The 15031-nt window shown below is 38.4% G+C and overlaps 1 protein-coding gene across 5 annotated transcripts in view; it reads left to right on the top strand.

Annotated features, from left to right (window-relative positions):
- STK38L (serine/threonine kinase 38 like) overlaps positions 1–15031 on the top strand; it is an 82705-nt gene that overhangs the window by 24066 nt on the left and 43608 nt on the right. For 2 of the 5 annotated variants that reach the window (XM_063672536.1, XM_063672537.1), the window contains exon 2: positions 14871–14988. The exons of 2 other annotated variants lie outside the window; for them this stretch is intronic. In XM_063672536.1, coding sequence (XP_063528606.1) covers positions 14982–14988 — 7 coding nt within the window. In that variant the 5' untranslated portion in view covers positions 14871–14981. Of the gene's footprint in view, positions 1–11445; positions 12373–14870; positions 14989–15031 lie in introns of those variants that run through there. One more of the 5 variants, XM_054442897.2, reaches the window with a different exon arrangement.

The following is a 15031-nucleotide window of genomic DNA, read 5'->3' on the forward strand; positions in this document are numbered from 1 at the left end:
TTTGTTTTTTTGTCCTTGCGATAGTTTGCTGAGAATGATGGTTTCCAGCTTCATCCATGTCCCTACAAAGGACATGAACTCATCATTTTTTATGGCTGCCTAGTATTCCATGGTGTATATTTGCCACATTTTCTTAATCCAGTCTATCGTTGTTGGACATTTGGCTTGGTTCCAAGTCTTTGCTATTGTGAATAGTGCCGCAATAAACATACGTGTGCGTGTGTCTTTAAAGCAGCATGATTTATAATCCTTTGGGTATATACCCAGTAATGGGATTGCTGGGTCAAATGGTATTTCTAGTTCTAGATCCCTGAGGAATCGCCACACTGTCTTCCACAATGGTTGAACTAGTTTACAGTCCCACCAACAGTGTATAAGTGTTCTTATTTCTCCACATCCTCTCCAGCACCTGTTGTTTCCTGACTTTTTAATGATCGCCGTTGTAACTGCTGTGAGATGGTATCTCATTGTGGTTTTGATTTGCATTTCTCTGATGGCCAGTGATGATGAGCATTTTTTCATGTGTCTTGGCTGCATAAATGTCTTCTTTTGAGAAGTGTCTGTTCATATCCTTCACCCACTTTTTGATGGGGTTGTTTGTTTTTTTCTTGTAAATTTGTTTGAGTTCATTGTAGATTCTGGATATTAGCCCTTTGTCAGATGAGTAGGTTGCAAAAATTTTCTCCCATTCTGTAGGTTGCCTGTTCACTCTGATGGTAGTTTCTTTTGCTGTGCAGAAGCTCTTTAGTTGAATTAGATCCCATTTGTCAATTTTGGCTTTTGTTGCCATTGCTTTTGATGTTTTAGACATGAAGTCCTTGCCCATGCCTATGTCCTTAATGGTATTGCCTAGGTTTTCTTCTAGGGTTTTTATGGTCTTAGGTCTAACATTTAAGTCTTTAATCCATCTTGAATTAATTTTTGTATAAGGTGTAAGGAAGGGATCCAGTTTCAGCTTTCTCCATATGGCTAGCCAGTTTTCCCAGCACCATTTATTAAATAGGGAATCCTTTCCGCATTTCTTGTTTATGTCAGTTTTGTCAAAGATCAGATGATTGTAGATATGCGGCATTATTTCTGAGGGCTCTGTTCTGTTCCATTGGTCTATATCTCTGTTTTGGTACCAGTACCATGCTATTTTGGTTACTGTAGCCTTGTAGTATAGTTTGAAGTCAGGTAGTGTGATGCCTCCAGCTTTGTTCTTTTGGCTTAGGATTGACTTGGCAATGCAGGCTCTTTTTTGGTTCCATATGAACTTTAAAGTAGTTTTTTCCATTTTATTATTTCAAAAATACACAATCTTGAGTAGTCTACATGTTCATAACCGTGACATAGTCATGTTGCATATGTTCTGTGTCATAACCCAGAACTTTCTTTTTTTTTTTTTTTGAGATGGAGTTTTGCTTTTGTCACCCAGGCTGCAGTGTAATGGCGTGATCTTGGCTCACTGCAACCTTTGCCTCCTGGGTTCAAGTGATTCTCCTGCCTCAGCCTCCCGAGTAGCTGGGATTACAGGCACCCGCCACCATGCCCGGCTAATTTTTGTATTTTTAGTAGAGACGTTATTTCGCCATGTTGGCCAGGCTGGTCTCGAAATCCTGACCTCAGGTTATCCGCCCACCTTGGCCTCCCAAAGTGTTGAGATTACAGGCATGAGCAGCTGCACCCGGCTAACTTTCAATCTTAAGTACCATTTTTTGCTGCTGTTTCTTTTTTTGAACCCCAGGAAAAAATTAACTCGTTTAATCCCCTATTCAAGCTGCTACAATTTTATTTTCAGTGTTGCGCCTGGTTGTAGATGCATTTGTCTCTCCAAATGTACTGTGATTATTTCGAAGGCAAAACATTTTTGGCATTGTGATTTCAAAAGTTTAATCTTAAGACTTTAGGAGCTACCTGAAATCTGCAACAATTGCCTATAAGAGACCCAAATGAATCTTTTTTTATTTTTTAGTTTGGAGACATTGTCTCCATCACCCAGGCTGGAGGGCAGTCGTGTGATCATGGCTCACTGTAACCTCTACCTCCCAGGCCCAGGCGATCCTCCCACCTTAGGCTGCCAAGTAGCTGGGTCTACCAGTGTGCCCCCACACCCAGCTGATTGATTCTTATTTAGTTATTTATTTATTTTGAATCTCTCTGTGTCGTCCAGGCTGGAGTACAGTGGCGTGATCTCAGCTCACTGCAACCTCCGCCTCCTGGATTTAAGCAATTATCTTGCCTCAGCCTCCCAAGTAGCAGGGATTACAGGTGTACGCCACCACGCCCAGCTAATTTTTGTATTTTTAGTAGAGATGGGGTTTCACCATGTTAGCCAGGCTGGTCTCGAACTCCTGACCTCAAGTAATCCACCGGCCTTGGGCTCCCAAAGTGCTGGGATTACAGACGTGAGCCACCGCACCCAGCGCTTTTAAATTTCTTTTATAAAGACAAGGCCTCACTTTGTTGCCCAGGCTGGTCTTGAACTCCTGAGCTTAAGGGATCCTCCCACCTCCACCTCCCAAATTACTGGGATTACAGGTGTGAACCACCATGCCTGGCTTGAATCTTAAACTATGATTTTAGTTGAATCTTTATGATGTTATTTGTAGTATGTAACTTGTTGACCAAACTATCTATGAATTACTTCTTTTAGCTTAGTAGAGAGATCCTAATTATCTTTGGGTGGATTTTTCCACATACTGGAGGATGACAAAAGGGACATGTTAACAGTGTAATTGTAAAGGTACAGTGATGATAGCAGTGATAATGATAATGATAATTTCTTCAAATTGACCCTTATCATGAATCAGGTACTGCCCTAAGTGCATTATGTATATTAACTCACAACAATCCTTTTGATCTATGAGAAAACCAAGGCACAGGCAGATTTAGTAACTTGTCTAAGATCACACAGCCAGCAGGAATGGAATTACGGATTCAAAGTCAGCCAGTCTAGTTGCATAGTTTTAGAAGTAGATTCATAGGTATTATCAACTTGGTATCTGAAGAAATACTAATTCATTTTTAGTTTTAAAAGAAGAATTCACCTAAGACTTTGTTTTTAAATGTGATGATGAGAGAATGGGAAAATACATTTTCAGTGTGGTTGGTGGAATCCAGTACTTTTAAGGAAGGAGCAAAACTTGGAGCTGGAGTTGCCCAATGGAAGTGTATAGTGGATCAGGCTTTCATGAGTGGATGCTGGCCTCTGAAGGATTTCAGAAAATTCATAGCTTGTAATTCAATTTCCCATATGCCATATGAAGATGTTTGGGGGGTAGTTAGTAGAGAATGGTTTTAAATATTCCACAGAGGACTCCAATTGGTTTTTGAGCTTGAATAGTTACTGTGCAGTTGAGATAGAGCTATTCTAAAAGACTACAGCTATTTGGGAGATAGCTAACCATATTTGAAGTGTGTCTACTTATTAGCTTTATTTTTGTATTTTTTATTTTGAGATGGAGTTTTGCTCTGTCACCCAGGCTGGAGTGCAGTGGCATGATCTCGGTTCACTGCATCTTCCGCCTCCTGAGTTCAAGAGATCCTCCTGCCTCAGCCTCCCGAGTAGCTGGGACTACAGGCCCACACCACCATGCCTGGCTAATTTTTGTATTTTTAGTAGAGACAGGGTTTCACCATGTTGGCCAAATTGGTCTTGACCTCCTAACATCAAGTGATCCACCTGCCTTGGCCTCCCAAAGTGCTGGGATTATAGGCGTGAGCCACCGTACTCATTACCTTTAGGTTAAAAGTATTTTCCTCCTCTGAATCTTTATTTTGGATTTTAAACACTCTCATTGGTTCAAAAAGCAACTTTCATTAGGTTGCTGTTACTGCTTTGGCTCTTGGCTATTTTTAGATAGAGTTTTCACTCAGCTGTGGTTCGTTTACTTAGCTGTAAGTAAATATAAATAATAAAATGAATTAAGGTCAATTCATTTACTCTAAAAATTATAGGGTTAAATGACTAAGCAAAAAGAATGAGACATTATAGCTTCTTATCCATTCCATTTTGAGTAGAATTAGCACAGCGTTGGAATGACCATGTATAGAAAAGATAGTACTGAGGTGATCCACTGTAGGGTATTATGCTGATGAATTAGCTAGGGTGTGTATATTAGTGGAAAAGTTTAAGAACTTTGCCATGGGATTTAAATATTATGCTTTTTTTTCCTTTTGATTTCCCCTCAAGGAAGGACTGGGAAAGTAGCTCTTTTCCCTCCTTTATATGGTCATAATAAAGGATTGCAAATTAATTAGCTGCATTCAAGGCATCACACAGATTGAATTCCATATTTGTCTTGGAGGGAAGTCCAGACTTCTGCCTGGGGTGACTGAATCTGCTTTGTGAGACTGGGTGCAACTTCCGTGTATTCAAGGGTGGGATCATCTTGTCAACAGCCAAATGTCTTACAAGATGTAAGTCACTTAGAAGAAATTATCCCCCCAAATGTGGTTTATTTTTAATGTTTCTTTCAAAACCTCTTTCCCCCAACACACACAGTGCAGCAGAGAAAAGGTGCACCTGCCTGCTACTTGACAATAGATTCTGTGATTTTTGATTGTAGGCATTGCTTTCTGTGTGGGTTGGGAACAGAAAAATGCTCTTTAACCTTTTGCCAGGTCTCTGATAAGTACTGAAAACTTTGGCAGTTAAATGTGGACTGTAAAAGAAACACACGAAGAAATACTGGAAAAACAAAAATGGACTCAGATAAAAAAGCTGAAATGCATTATTTTCTAAACTAGTTCCTTTGGGGCCTTGACTGTGTCAGAAATACTTATTGATTTTTCTTTCTTTCTTTTTTTTTTTTTAAGATCCTCATGACCTTTATGCTATGTTGACAAAGCCAGTTTGTGTTTGATATTTTTTCTTCCTTATTTTGTATGTTTATCTTTTTTCTTTTAAACAAGGGCGGAGATTTTCTACTTTGTTGATCCCTGTAAGTGGCTATGATTTATTTTATGGAGAAGAATGGGAGTATTGGAGGCAGAATGGGAGGGGTCCTGGACTGGGAGCCGAATGGTGGCTCCAGTTCTATATATGTGACCCTAGACAAGGCTTGCCAAACACCTGCCCACCTACAATGGCTTGGGAGAGCAGTGCTGCATAGTGTGAAGAGTCCTGGGCTAGTGAGTGTGACAGGCTTGTTTTTGTTTTATAACATTTATAACATACACATCTCTGAGCCCATTTTTTCTGTTGCAAAATGGCAGTAACATTATGTACCACCGTTAGGGCTAATGTGAGGATCAAAATCAAATGAGATAATGTATATAAAGTATTAAGCATATTACTTACCACATAATGTATAGTTAATTATGAACTATTTATTTTTATTATTGTCAATAACATAGAGTGTTAGCATTTAATAAAGTTCTGGGTATGGAATCGAATGATCAGATTTCTAGGTTTTGATGTTTGGTACTATAGCCTCACTGCTGAGAAAATCTGGGAAGTATAAGGAGGTAGTGGTTAAAAGATAGGCAGAATTTTCTAATTTCAGAATAATAGTCATTAACAGCAGGACATTGTCTAGATAATCTACCTTTCTATGCCTTACTTTTTATCTTTATTCAAATAAAGATAATGTGTTTTGAGGAAACAATATTGCTGTTGTTTTGTAAAAACTGAAACACAAGTACGTGTGGTTTGTGGCACTGAGGACTGACTGATAGCTTCTCTCTGATACTTCTTTTAGAAATGCCCTTTTTGGGCCGGGCGCGGTGGCTCACGCCTGTAATCCCAGCACTTTGGGAGGCTGAGGTGGGTGGATCACGAGGTCAAGAGATTGAGGTCAAGAGATTCACTGGCCAACATGGTGAAACCCCTTCTCTACTAAAAATACAAAAATTAGCTGGGCGTAGTGGTGCACAACTGTAATCCCAGTTACTCGGGAAGCTGAGGCAGGAGAATCAGTTTAACCCAGGAGGCCAAGAGTGCGCCACTGCACTCCAGCCTGACAACAGAGCAAGACTCTGTCAAAAAAAAAAAAAAAAAAGCCCTTTTTGGAGCTCAGATAAAAGACACTATGTAATTTGTAAGAAAAAAAGGTGTCCTGTTGGAGTCTACCTGTCAGTAGTCTAAATCTTAAGTAACCAGAGCTTAACTATCCTCTCCATTATTTTGAGAAATGATGTTGAGGATCGTTGCTGATATGGTTTTCAAATCTGGGGGGAAAGATTACAGAATGGTGTAAAAATCACCTGAAAAAGAGTTCTTTTTGTTTGTGCATTTTATCAAGTCACTACTAATCTGGCCAGCAGGGAGTTACCATCTGTACTATGTGGCAGTGACCAGAGAAAACAGGTCCAGTCCATTTCATGTGTTTAATAATCTATCACGTTCACATATAACCCACATTTTTTCAGTACCTATAGGTGCTGTGCTTGAAGCACATAAGCCATTCATGACGAATACGTACTATTGTTCAGTGCTGCAGTTTTTATGTTATCTTGAAAGACAGAGGGAGAAATATTAGAGTACCTACAACTTACATTTCCAAACTCATCTCTTTTATACTTTGAAGAGGAACTTGTTACCTTTATTGTACATTAATGATTACATATGTAACTCACTATGTTTTCTTTTCTCTGCTTCCAAACCCAAGAAGGCATTCTAACAGTATCTCAGTAATCTCTGCTAACCCTGACCCAGTTCAGTCATATCCTGCTAGACCATTTTAGTTATCTCATAATTACAGTAAACCTCCCTTCCATTCCTCCCCTCTTCCTTCATTCCTCAAACATTGCCAGCAACCACCAAGTCCACCTTCCTGCCCCAACAATCTAAAATGTAAATTGGACCACATCATTCTCAGACTTAAAATCTTTTAAATGGCTTCCTTACCACTTTTCAAGGTACCATCCAAATTCCATGGCATCACATTCATGGTCCTTCTCAGTCTGGTTCCTACTTTCCTGTCCTCCCTCATCTCCTGCCACTTTTTCTCTCGCCCCTTCATACAAAATTATTTACAATTCCTTGCTGTCTCACACTACTAAGGCCTTTTGGTATTTTCAGCTCCATCACCCCATTATCATACTTACTTTATGTTATTGTTCATTTGTTTATATGTCTGTCTTCCATGATTAGACTGCATTTTTTTTTTTTTTTTGAGATGGAGTTTCATTCTTGTTGCCCAGGCTGGAGTGCAATGGTGTGGTCTCCGCTCACTGCAACCTCTGCTTCCCCGGTTCAAGTGATTCTCTTGCCTCAGCCTCCCAAGTAGCTGGGATTACAGGCACCTGCCACCACGCCTGGCTAATTTTTTAGTATTTTAAGTAGAGATGGGGTTTCACCATGTCGGCCAGGCTGGTCCTGAACCCCTGACCTCAGGTGATCCGCTCACCTCGGCCTCCCAAACTGTTGAGATTACAGGCATGAGCCACCACGCCCGGCCTAATTAGAGTGCATCTTGAAGGCAGAGATTCTGTGTCACTTAACTTTGAATTCTACCCACATGTCACACTGCCTGGCACATAGTATGCATTCCCTAAATGTTTCTCAAATAAATAAATAAATGAAGGATGAAAGATACTCCCATGTGGTCACAGTGTACCATTATAACATTTGCAATTCTTACTATGTTATACAATATCTGTAAGCCAGTTTTATAAATCCAATAATCATGATATGGCTAAAAGGGAACATAGATATCTTATCCATAAACTCAAAATCAAAAAGACTGAGTAACTTAGACAAGAGCACCCAGCTGACTAGCAGTGCCTCAGGACTAACCTGGCCAGGCTCCCTGATCCCCTTGCCATGGATAGGCCTAACAAATTGAAATATGTACAAGACTTAATAGAATGATATTTAAATCATTTATTTTAGCTTTGAGATTTTTTAAAAAAAACTTCATTATGGAAAAATTTAAGTATACACAAAAGTAAATGAAAGAGTAAACTGTACCCCCGTGTGCACATCACCAGCTTAAACAGTTCTCAAACCATGACCAATCTTGATTCATCTATACTGACACCTACTCCCCTTCGCATTATTTTGCTGTAAATCCTTGATGTTGTATGATTTAATCTGGAAATATTTTAGTATGTATAGGATAGGTTTTTAAACTTCTAAATATGAGTTTCTCTGGTATTCTGGGAAGTCATGATAATTGAAACAAAATAACGAAGCCCATTGAAGACACAAGTGCAGAAATCTGGCAGCCTGTCCCTGTGCTTTCTCCTTCTCTATGAAGCTGTTCCCAGGACCATGACTTCCACTGAGCCCATCTCCTAGAAATTCCTTTGTTCACATGCCCTGGAGAGAGTTGTGCTTTGTTATTTAAATTGTGCAAGGTGGAAGTGCGAGGAAGAAAAGCAATGGTGATTATATGAATTAGAGTAGATACTAGTTAGTAAAAAGCAAGATACTGTATTTATGTATAAGGTTAAATAGTTTTAAAAAATTATCCATAAGAAACCTTTAAAATTCCTTGGAATCTTTGTCATTTCTATTTTATCGAAATTACAGTATAAACTAGTAACTGAAGTTTATATTATGAATTATTGCAAACATACACAAAGTTATGGAGAAAAATACAAGGAACACTCATGTGTCTACTGCATATCTTTACCAAGTCTCTCCCTGTTAACCTCAGATTTTCTGTAAGTAACAGAACATTGCAGGTAGAGTGAAGATGCCTTGGTAATCCTTCCCTTTCCTCTCTCCCAGAAATGACCATTATCCTGAATTTAGATTTATTGTTTTAAAGCATGTATAACCTTACATTGAATAGTGTCTTGCCTTTTATAAAGCATTTTACCTCTTTCGTTTGATCTTCACAACTCTTGAAGTATTTACTTCACTTCTAAATATGTACAACCCACCAAATTATCCCAATTTCACTTAATACAAAGCTATAAGGCATGAAGTGAATCAGTGTTTCATGATTTACAATGTATCATCTCATTAGAAATAGAGTCCTGAGGCATGTGTGTGAAAACTTCACACCCCGCTTTGTTCCTCTATTTAATTTAAAGTACCAGTAATTACCTTTAAAAAGTATAAAGCACTTTGGGAAGCTGAGGTGGTAGCATCTCTTGAGCCTAGGGCTTTGAGACCAGCCTGGGCAATAGAGCAAGACTTCCATCTCAAAAAACACACACACACAGACACACACACACACACACACACAGACACACACACACACACACACACACACACAGCAGCAGGAGGACTGGAAGGAACCTCAGAGGGTTAAATAGTCTTTAACTCCCTGATTTTAGTGAAACCGCCTTAAAACCAACTCAGAGGTAAGTTTTCTGTTCATTTCAAAGGACATAATTGAGGAAGGAAGAGCTGTCTACCCTCTCTGAGTAATGTTTTCTGGAATGACAGATGAGTAAAGAAATCATGGAGATATTTTATCTCATAATTCTTTAAAAATTAAATAACCATGGAGTTTGCATATAATTTAAAAAATTTAAAGCAAATTTCCACTCCAGTTCCTCCTGACCAATTTTTCCAGTTATTTGAGCAGTATTTTTTGCTCCTTGGAAGGGGATACAGTGCTCATCCTGTTTATTCAAGTAAAATTAAAAAAAAAGATAAAACTTTCCCCCCTTAAAAAAAAAAGTCTAGAGCTGGTAAAAATTTCTGACTCAGTAATTTTGGAAAGAATTGCCTCTTTCCACAAATAGATGAGCTTACATACTAGGTCTTCCAAGTGGACTAGTAAATTTCCGTGATGTCAGGAAACTGGGTGGAGTTTTTATGGATGCAAGTCCAGTGGAGGAGGGACTTTTCAGGTCGTGTATAAGGAGAGTAGGATCAGATTCAGGTTTTGAATAACCTATAAGCCACAAAGCATGGGGATTTCCCATTGGGTTAATCTAGTGCTGGCCACAGTTTAGGCATATGATCTAGAGTAGCTGCTGCAATTAAGAGATGCTTGCTTATAGGATCTTTGCCCTTTTATTGGAAGGCTGTAAGTGTAGCCCAGCCTTGATTTATAAACCAACTTGACATAATCACTATTTCTTTTCACATAGACTTCTGAATAGCCGTCACTAAATTTTGATTACCACCAGGCATTTAGTTAAGCTAGAGCTGAACTATTTGATCTATTAGTTTTTACTGGGCACTGCAGCCCACATTGATCCTCCCCTGTTCTAAAGCCCTGCTTATATTGGAAAGGTCCACCCAGGCTAATTGTTAATATGGGTTAGTCTTAACTCTTTTTTCGACAATTTTATAGGATCTTAGCATGCTCATATCATGTCTCCTACTATTTGGGTCTCTTCCTACTATCATATTGCTTGGTACATTGATAGGTGCTAGTACATAAAGCCTTACCTAAAGCCGATGAAACTATTAGCTTAGTTGGCTTCTTCCAGGTTTGTCTTTATTTGGTCACCCTGAAAGCCTAAGTGTCTTGCAAACACTATCTACTAGGTTAGTTGAATACCTCATTTTGTTTTCTATAATCAATAACAGACAATGTAAGCTTGGATGCAATTTTTTAAAAGGACTTTAAAAACCTTAACTCTCAGTTTGGATACTTGTCCCCTAGCTGGCAGAAATACCTTGGCAAAGTAGCTAAAGTCAGCCCTGAAGCTGAAATCAGCTGAGGCTGGATAGTTTAAATCATGCTTTTCCTTTGTCAAAAGATGATAGGGACCAAATCAAAATCTCAACAGTAATTTAAATTGAACTTTCCAAGCAGATTTCTAGAATTCATATGAAAAAGTGTAATAATTTGGAGGATAAAAAAGGAAAAAGAGGAGGGGCCTGCCCAAATAGATGTCAAAATATAGACAGTCCCTGACTTACGAATTTTCAACTTTAGGTTGGGTTTATTGGGATATAAGACCATCAAGGAGGTCCTTATGATTTCTACTGAATGTGCCTCATTTTCGGACCATCATAAAGTGGAAAAATTGTAAGTTGGGGAATGTCTGCTCTGCTGCCACTATTAAATGCACTTTCGACTTAGTGATGTTTTCAAATTAGGATTGGTTTATTGGGATGTAGCCCCATTGAAAGTCAAGGAGCATCTTTTTATTATAGAGCTGTGAAAATAAAATAGTTGGTTTAGCTGTGATAATAAATGTATAAATAGATTAAAGGAACAGAGTCTCAAAATGGACTGTTTCTGGTGCGAAAGCTCTATGCTTATATTCATGCTTCTAAGTCTTAGTACACATTTTTTCCCTTAGTTTAAAAAAAAAATGTTTGCTGGCTAGGCTCGGTGGCTCACGCCTGTAATCCCAGCACTTTGAGAGGCCGAGGCGGGTGGATCACCTGAGGTCAGGCGTTCAAGACCACCCTGGCCAACATGGTGAAACCCTGTCTGTACGAAAAAATACAAAAATTAGCCGGGCGTGGTGGTGGACACCTGTAATCCCAACTGCTCGGGAGGCTGAGGCAGGGAGAATTGCTTGAACCTGGGAGGCAGAAGTTTCAGCGAGCTAAAAAAAAAAAATTTTTTTTTTTTTTTTTTTTTTTTTGCTACACTCTAAAGTGTGACTCTCTTTAGCTTTGTGAAACCTTGAGGTGGTTGTTTTTCCACACGGTTTGTAATGAAAGAGATGAGAAAAATACAATTTATTTTAAAGAGCTTGATGTTTTCTAGAACAACATACTCTAAAAAGGGAAGCTTACACATTTAAAAAATAAAAGTCTGATGAGAGACCATATAGCTGAGGGTTCTGAGCTTAGGGAGACAGGTTCCAATTACTGGCTGTAGGTCTTTGGGATGATGACTTAACTAAACCTACTCCCTTATCTGTAAATGTGGGAAGCGCCTACTTTATAGAACTGTAAAGATCAAAGAACATCATGCACGCCAAACCTTTAGTACTGTACCTAACACAGAAGTGTTTGATTAAAGTTACCCATGGTTATTATTTTTACTAAAAAGACCTTTAAAAGTACTATGAAGTGTTTCTGTTTCTAAATTCTAAAATATATAGTAGTCATGAACATTTCAGAAAGGCAATGTTATTTTCAAATCAGTTTCACAGTTTTCTTGAGGGAGATAAGCAGTTCTTCCCTTAGCAAAATAAGAACTTTTGATTATGCAATGAAAGAGAATCAAAGTCAGTACTGATTCCAGCTACCTTTTCTTTATTTTCTGTGAGAAATTGAGCAAGTTACTTGCCACAGTGATGTTTTTCATTTTTATAGAGAATAAAAAATAAATGAATTAGGTTTGAATTTCAGTGGGAAATAATTAGGTTAGATGTAAGAATGCTCTGATTGTAAGGCTGCCAAGCAGATGAGAGGGACTCCTTTGTCACCATTAGGAGACTGTGCCAGAGGAGCTTTTTCTTTTGGGCCTCTTGAGGCTACTTCAGGCATCCTGGGAACCCATCTAGATACACCTTAAACCTGGACTTCAACCCTGACTCCTGTGATGGCATCTTCACCAGGATGACATGGTAAGGTGGTGATAAGGACGGAGATAAGACTGGCTGCCATTCAACGTTGGTTAGTCTTCCTGTTCATGTAGAAAGTATTCTGATACTTTTTTACTATTTAGATAAGTAAATGAAGACAGCATAAGATAGACACACATATTTTAAATTGTCTGAAATAATTGCCTAGATTTCCAACAGATTATACAACTCTTTAAAAAGCGTACAGAGCTGTTTGGGCAAGAAGGGCAGTTTGAATCGGGCACAGCAACACAGCCTTGTCTTTGTTAGAAGGTTAGACGAGTTGATCCTTTTAAGTTTCTTTAAAACAAGGAATTATAAAACCATTTAAGATTTACTAAGCATAAATAAGGTGATCATGTAAGAGAAGACCAGTAATTATCTTGAGTTGCCTTTAGGAAGCTACAGATTTATTTTTGGCTTTAGCTTTGTTTAACTGACTCTGGTTGTAAAAAGTAGGCATGGTCATTAGAACAACAGCTCTAGAGTGAACAGGGTTCACATCCCTGCTCTGACATTTTCCAGTTGAGAGGCCTCTGGTAAATAACCTCTCTGTGCCCCGGTTTCCCGTTTCTAAAATGGAGAAATAGTACCTACCTCATAGAGTTGTTGTGAAGATTACGTAAGATAATGCACACAGTACTGCCTGGCTGTTTTATAAATGGTATCCATGACAACAACAGTGGTGATAAAGATGAAGATAAGGATAATGCTTAGTTGATTTCCAGATAATCATGATCTAAGCTGGGACGTTTTCTGTCAAAGAGTAAATTGAGGCGAGGCATGATGCCTCAGGCCTGTAATCCCAGCACTTTGGGAGGCCGAGACGGGTGGATCACCTGAGGTCAGGAGTTCGAGACCAGCCTGGCCAACATGGTGGAACCCCCTCTCTACTAAAAATACAAAAAAGTAGTCGGGCATGGTGGCAGGCACCTGTAATCCCAGCTGCTTGGGAGGCTGATACCGGAGAATTGCTTTAACCCGGGAGGCCGAGGCTGCAGTGAGCCAAGATCACGCCATTGCATTCCAGCCTGGGTGACAGAGGGAGACTCTATCTCAAAAACAAAACACCAGAGTAAACTGACATTAATTTTTAAAAAGAAATGATATATGCTGGTCCAAATAAATAAACAATGAAGTCTTAATGTCACATCTGAATAACAGAAAATCTTAGTTTGGAAAACTGTTTCTACTTACATTCTCAACTTTTGAGTCAGGTGACGGTAGTTTTGATTTAATCCTATTGATTTATAGGAAAGTGTCTACTTCTCATGTAATAAATATAGTTCCTGCATGAGCTAAAGCACACTCTTTTTCTTCTGTTGTATAAGTAGAAATTATTTAAATATTGGCATTATGGTATGATACCAGCTATTTAAAATGGCCTGTGATAGTTACATTGTTCAATTATAGTTGGAATCAAAGAATGAATTTTTCAATAGAAAAGTGGGCAACAGTCTTAAATCATGCAGCTTACAAAAGAGTTACTTAAAATATATAAAAATATGCTTAAGTAATTGTAATCAAAGGAATGTATAAGCAAAACTAAGGTTTTTTTTTTAACCTATCAAACTGACAAAAATTAAAAAGATGGACATTGCCTAGTGTTGGTGCTGTCATATAACTATTGATGGTCAATTGGTACTGTCTCTCTGGAATGCAGTCTGGCCGTGTATATCAGAATTTTATATGCAAGTGTTCTTTGACTCAACAATTGCACATCTGGAAGTATATAATAAGGAAATAAGAGAAAGAGTGCATAGTCTGTGATCCTTGATGTTTATTACAGCATAGCTAAAAATACCCCCTAAAAACGGAAACCATTTAAACATCTGTTAGTGGGCATTAGTTTAAAACTATGGCGCTTAACAGAAGGTACAGTATGCCTGATCGCTTAGTTTAAGAGAAACCACAGTTCAAAGCTGGCTTCACCATGTCTAGCTGTATGATCTTGGGTAAGTAACTTAATCCAGCTAAGTCTCACTTTTCTCTTCTATAAATCAGAAGAGTGACACATGGTTTCTGAGGATGTCATGAGGATTAAGTGAAATGATACACATAAAGCACAGTGTCTAGCACAAAATAACTCATTATATCTTAGCAACTATTATTACCATGTGCTTCTTAAAAGGGATGAAGTAGATCCATTTGTATTAATATTGAAAGGTGTCTACAAGATCGTAGACATCTTTCAAAAAAGCAGTTTACACAATAGCTTATTTGTATTAAAACTTATTTGTATTAATAGCCCATTTGTATTAAGACTGTGTGTGTGTGTTTATGCATTAAAGTTTTGGAAGGACATAGCAACAGTTAACATTTAATGAGTACTTGACTGAGTCTTAGGCACTATTCTAAGGACTTTAACACATATCAATCAGTCACTTGATTAAAATTAGTTAATATGTTTTAAGTGCTTGGAACAATGCCTATGCTTTATAAAACACTCAATAAACATTAGTTATTAATTTTCATATGCTGTCATTATCTCTGTTTTATAGATAAGAACACTGACACCCTGAGAGTTCTCACAGTTCGTAAGTGGCAGAGCCAGAATTTAAATCCAGGGAGTGTAACTCCAGTCTCTCACTCAACAGTTAAAACTGGATATTATGGGAGGTAGGATTGTGAGGTCACTTTCACTTTGCAATTTGTATACTTA

The sequence above is a fragment of the Pongo pygmaeus genome, chromosome 10 (genome assembly GCF_028885625.2).
Source record: "Pongo pygmaeus isolate AG05252 chromosome 10, NHGRI_mPonPyg2-v2.0_pri, whole genome shotgun sequence".
In the NCBI taxonomy this organism is placed as follows: Eukaryota; Metazoa; Chordata; class Mammalia; order Primates; family Hominidae; genus Pongo; species Pongo pygmaeus.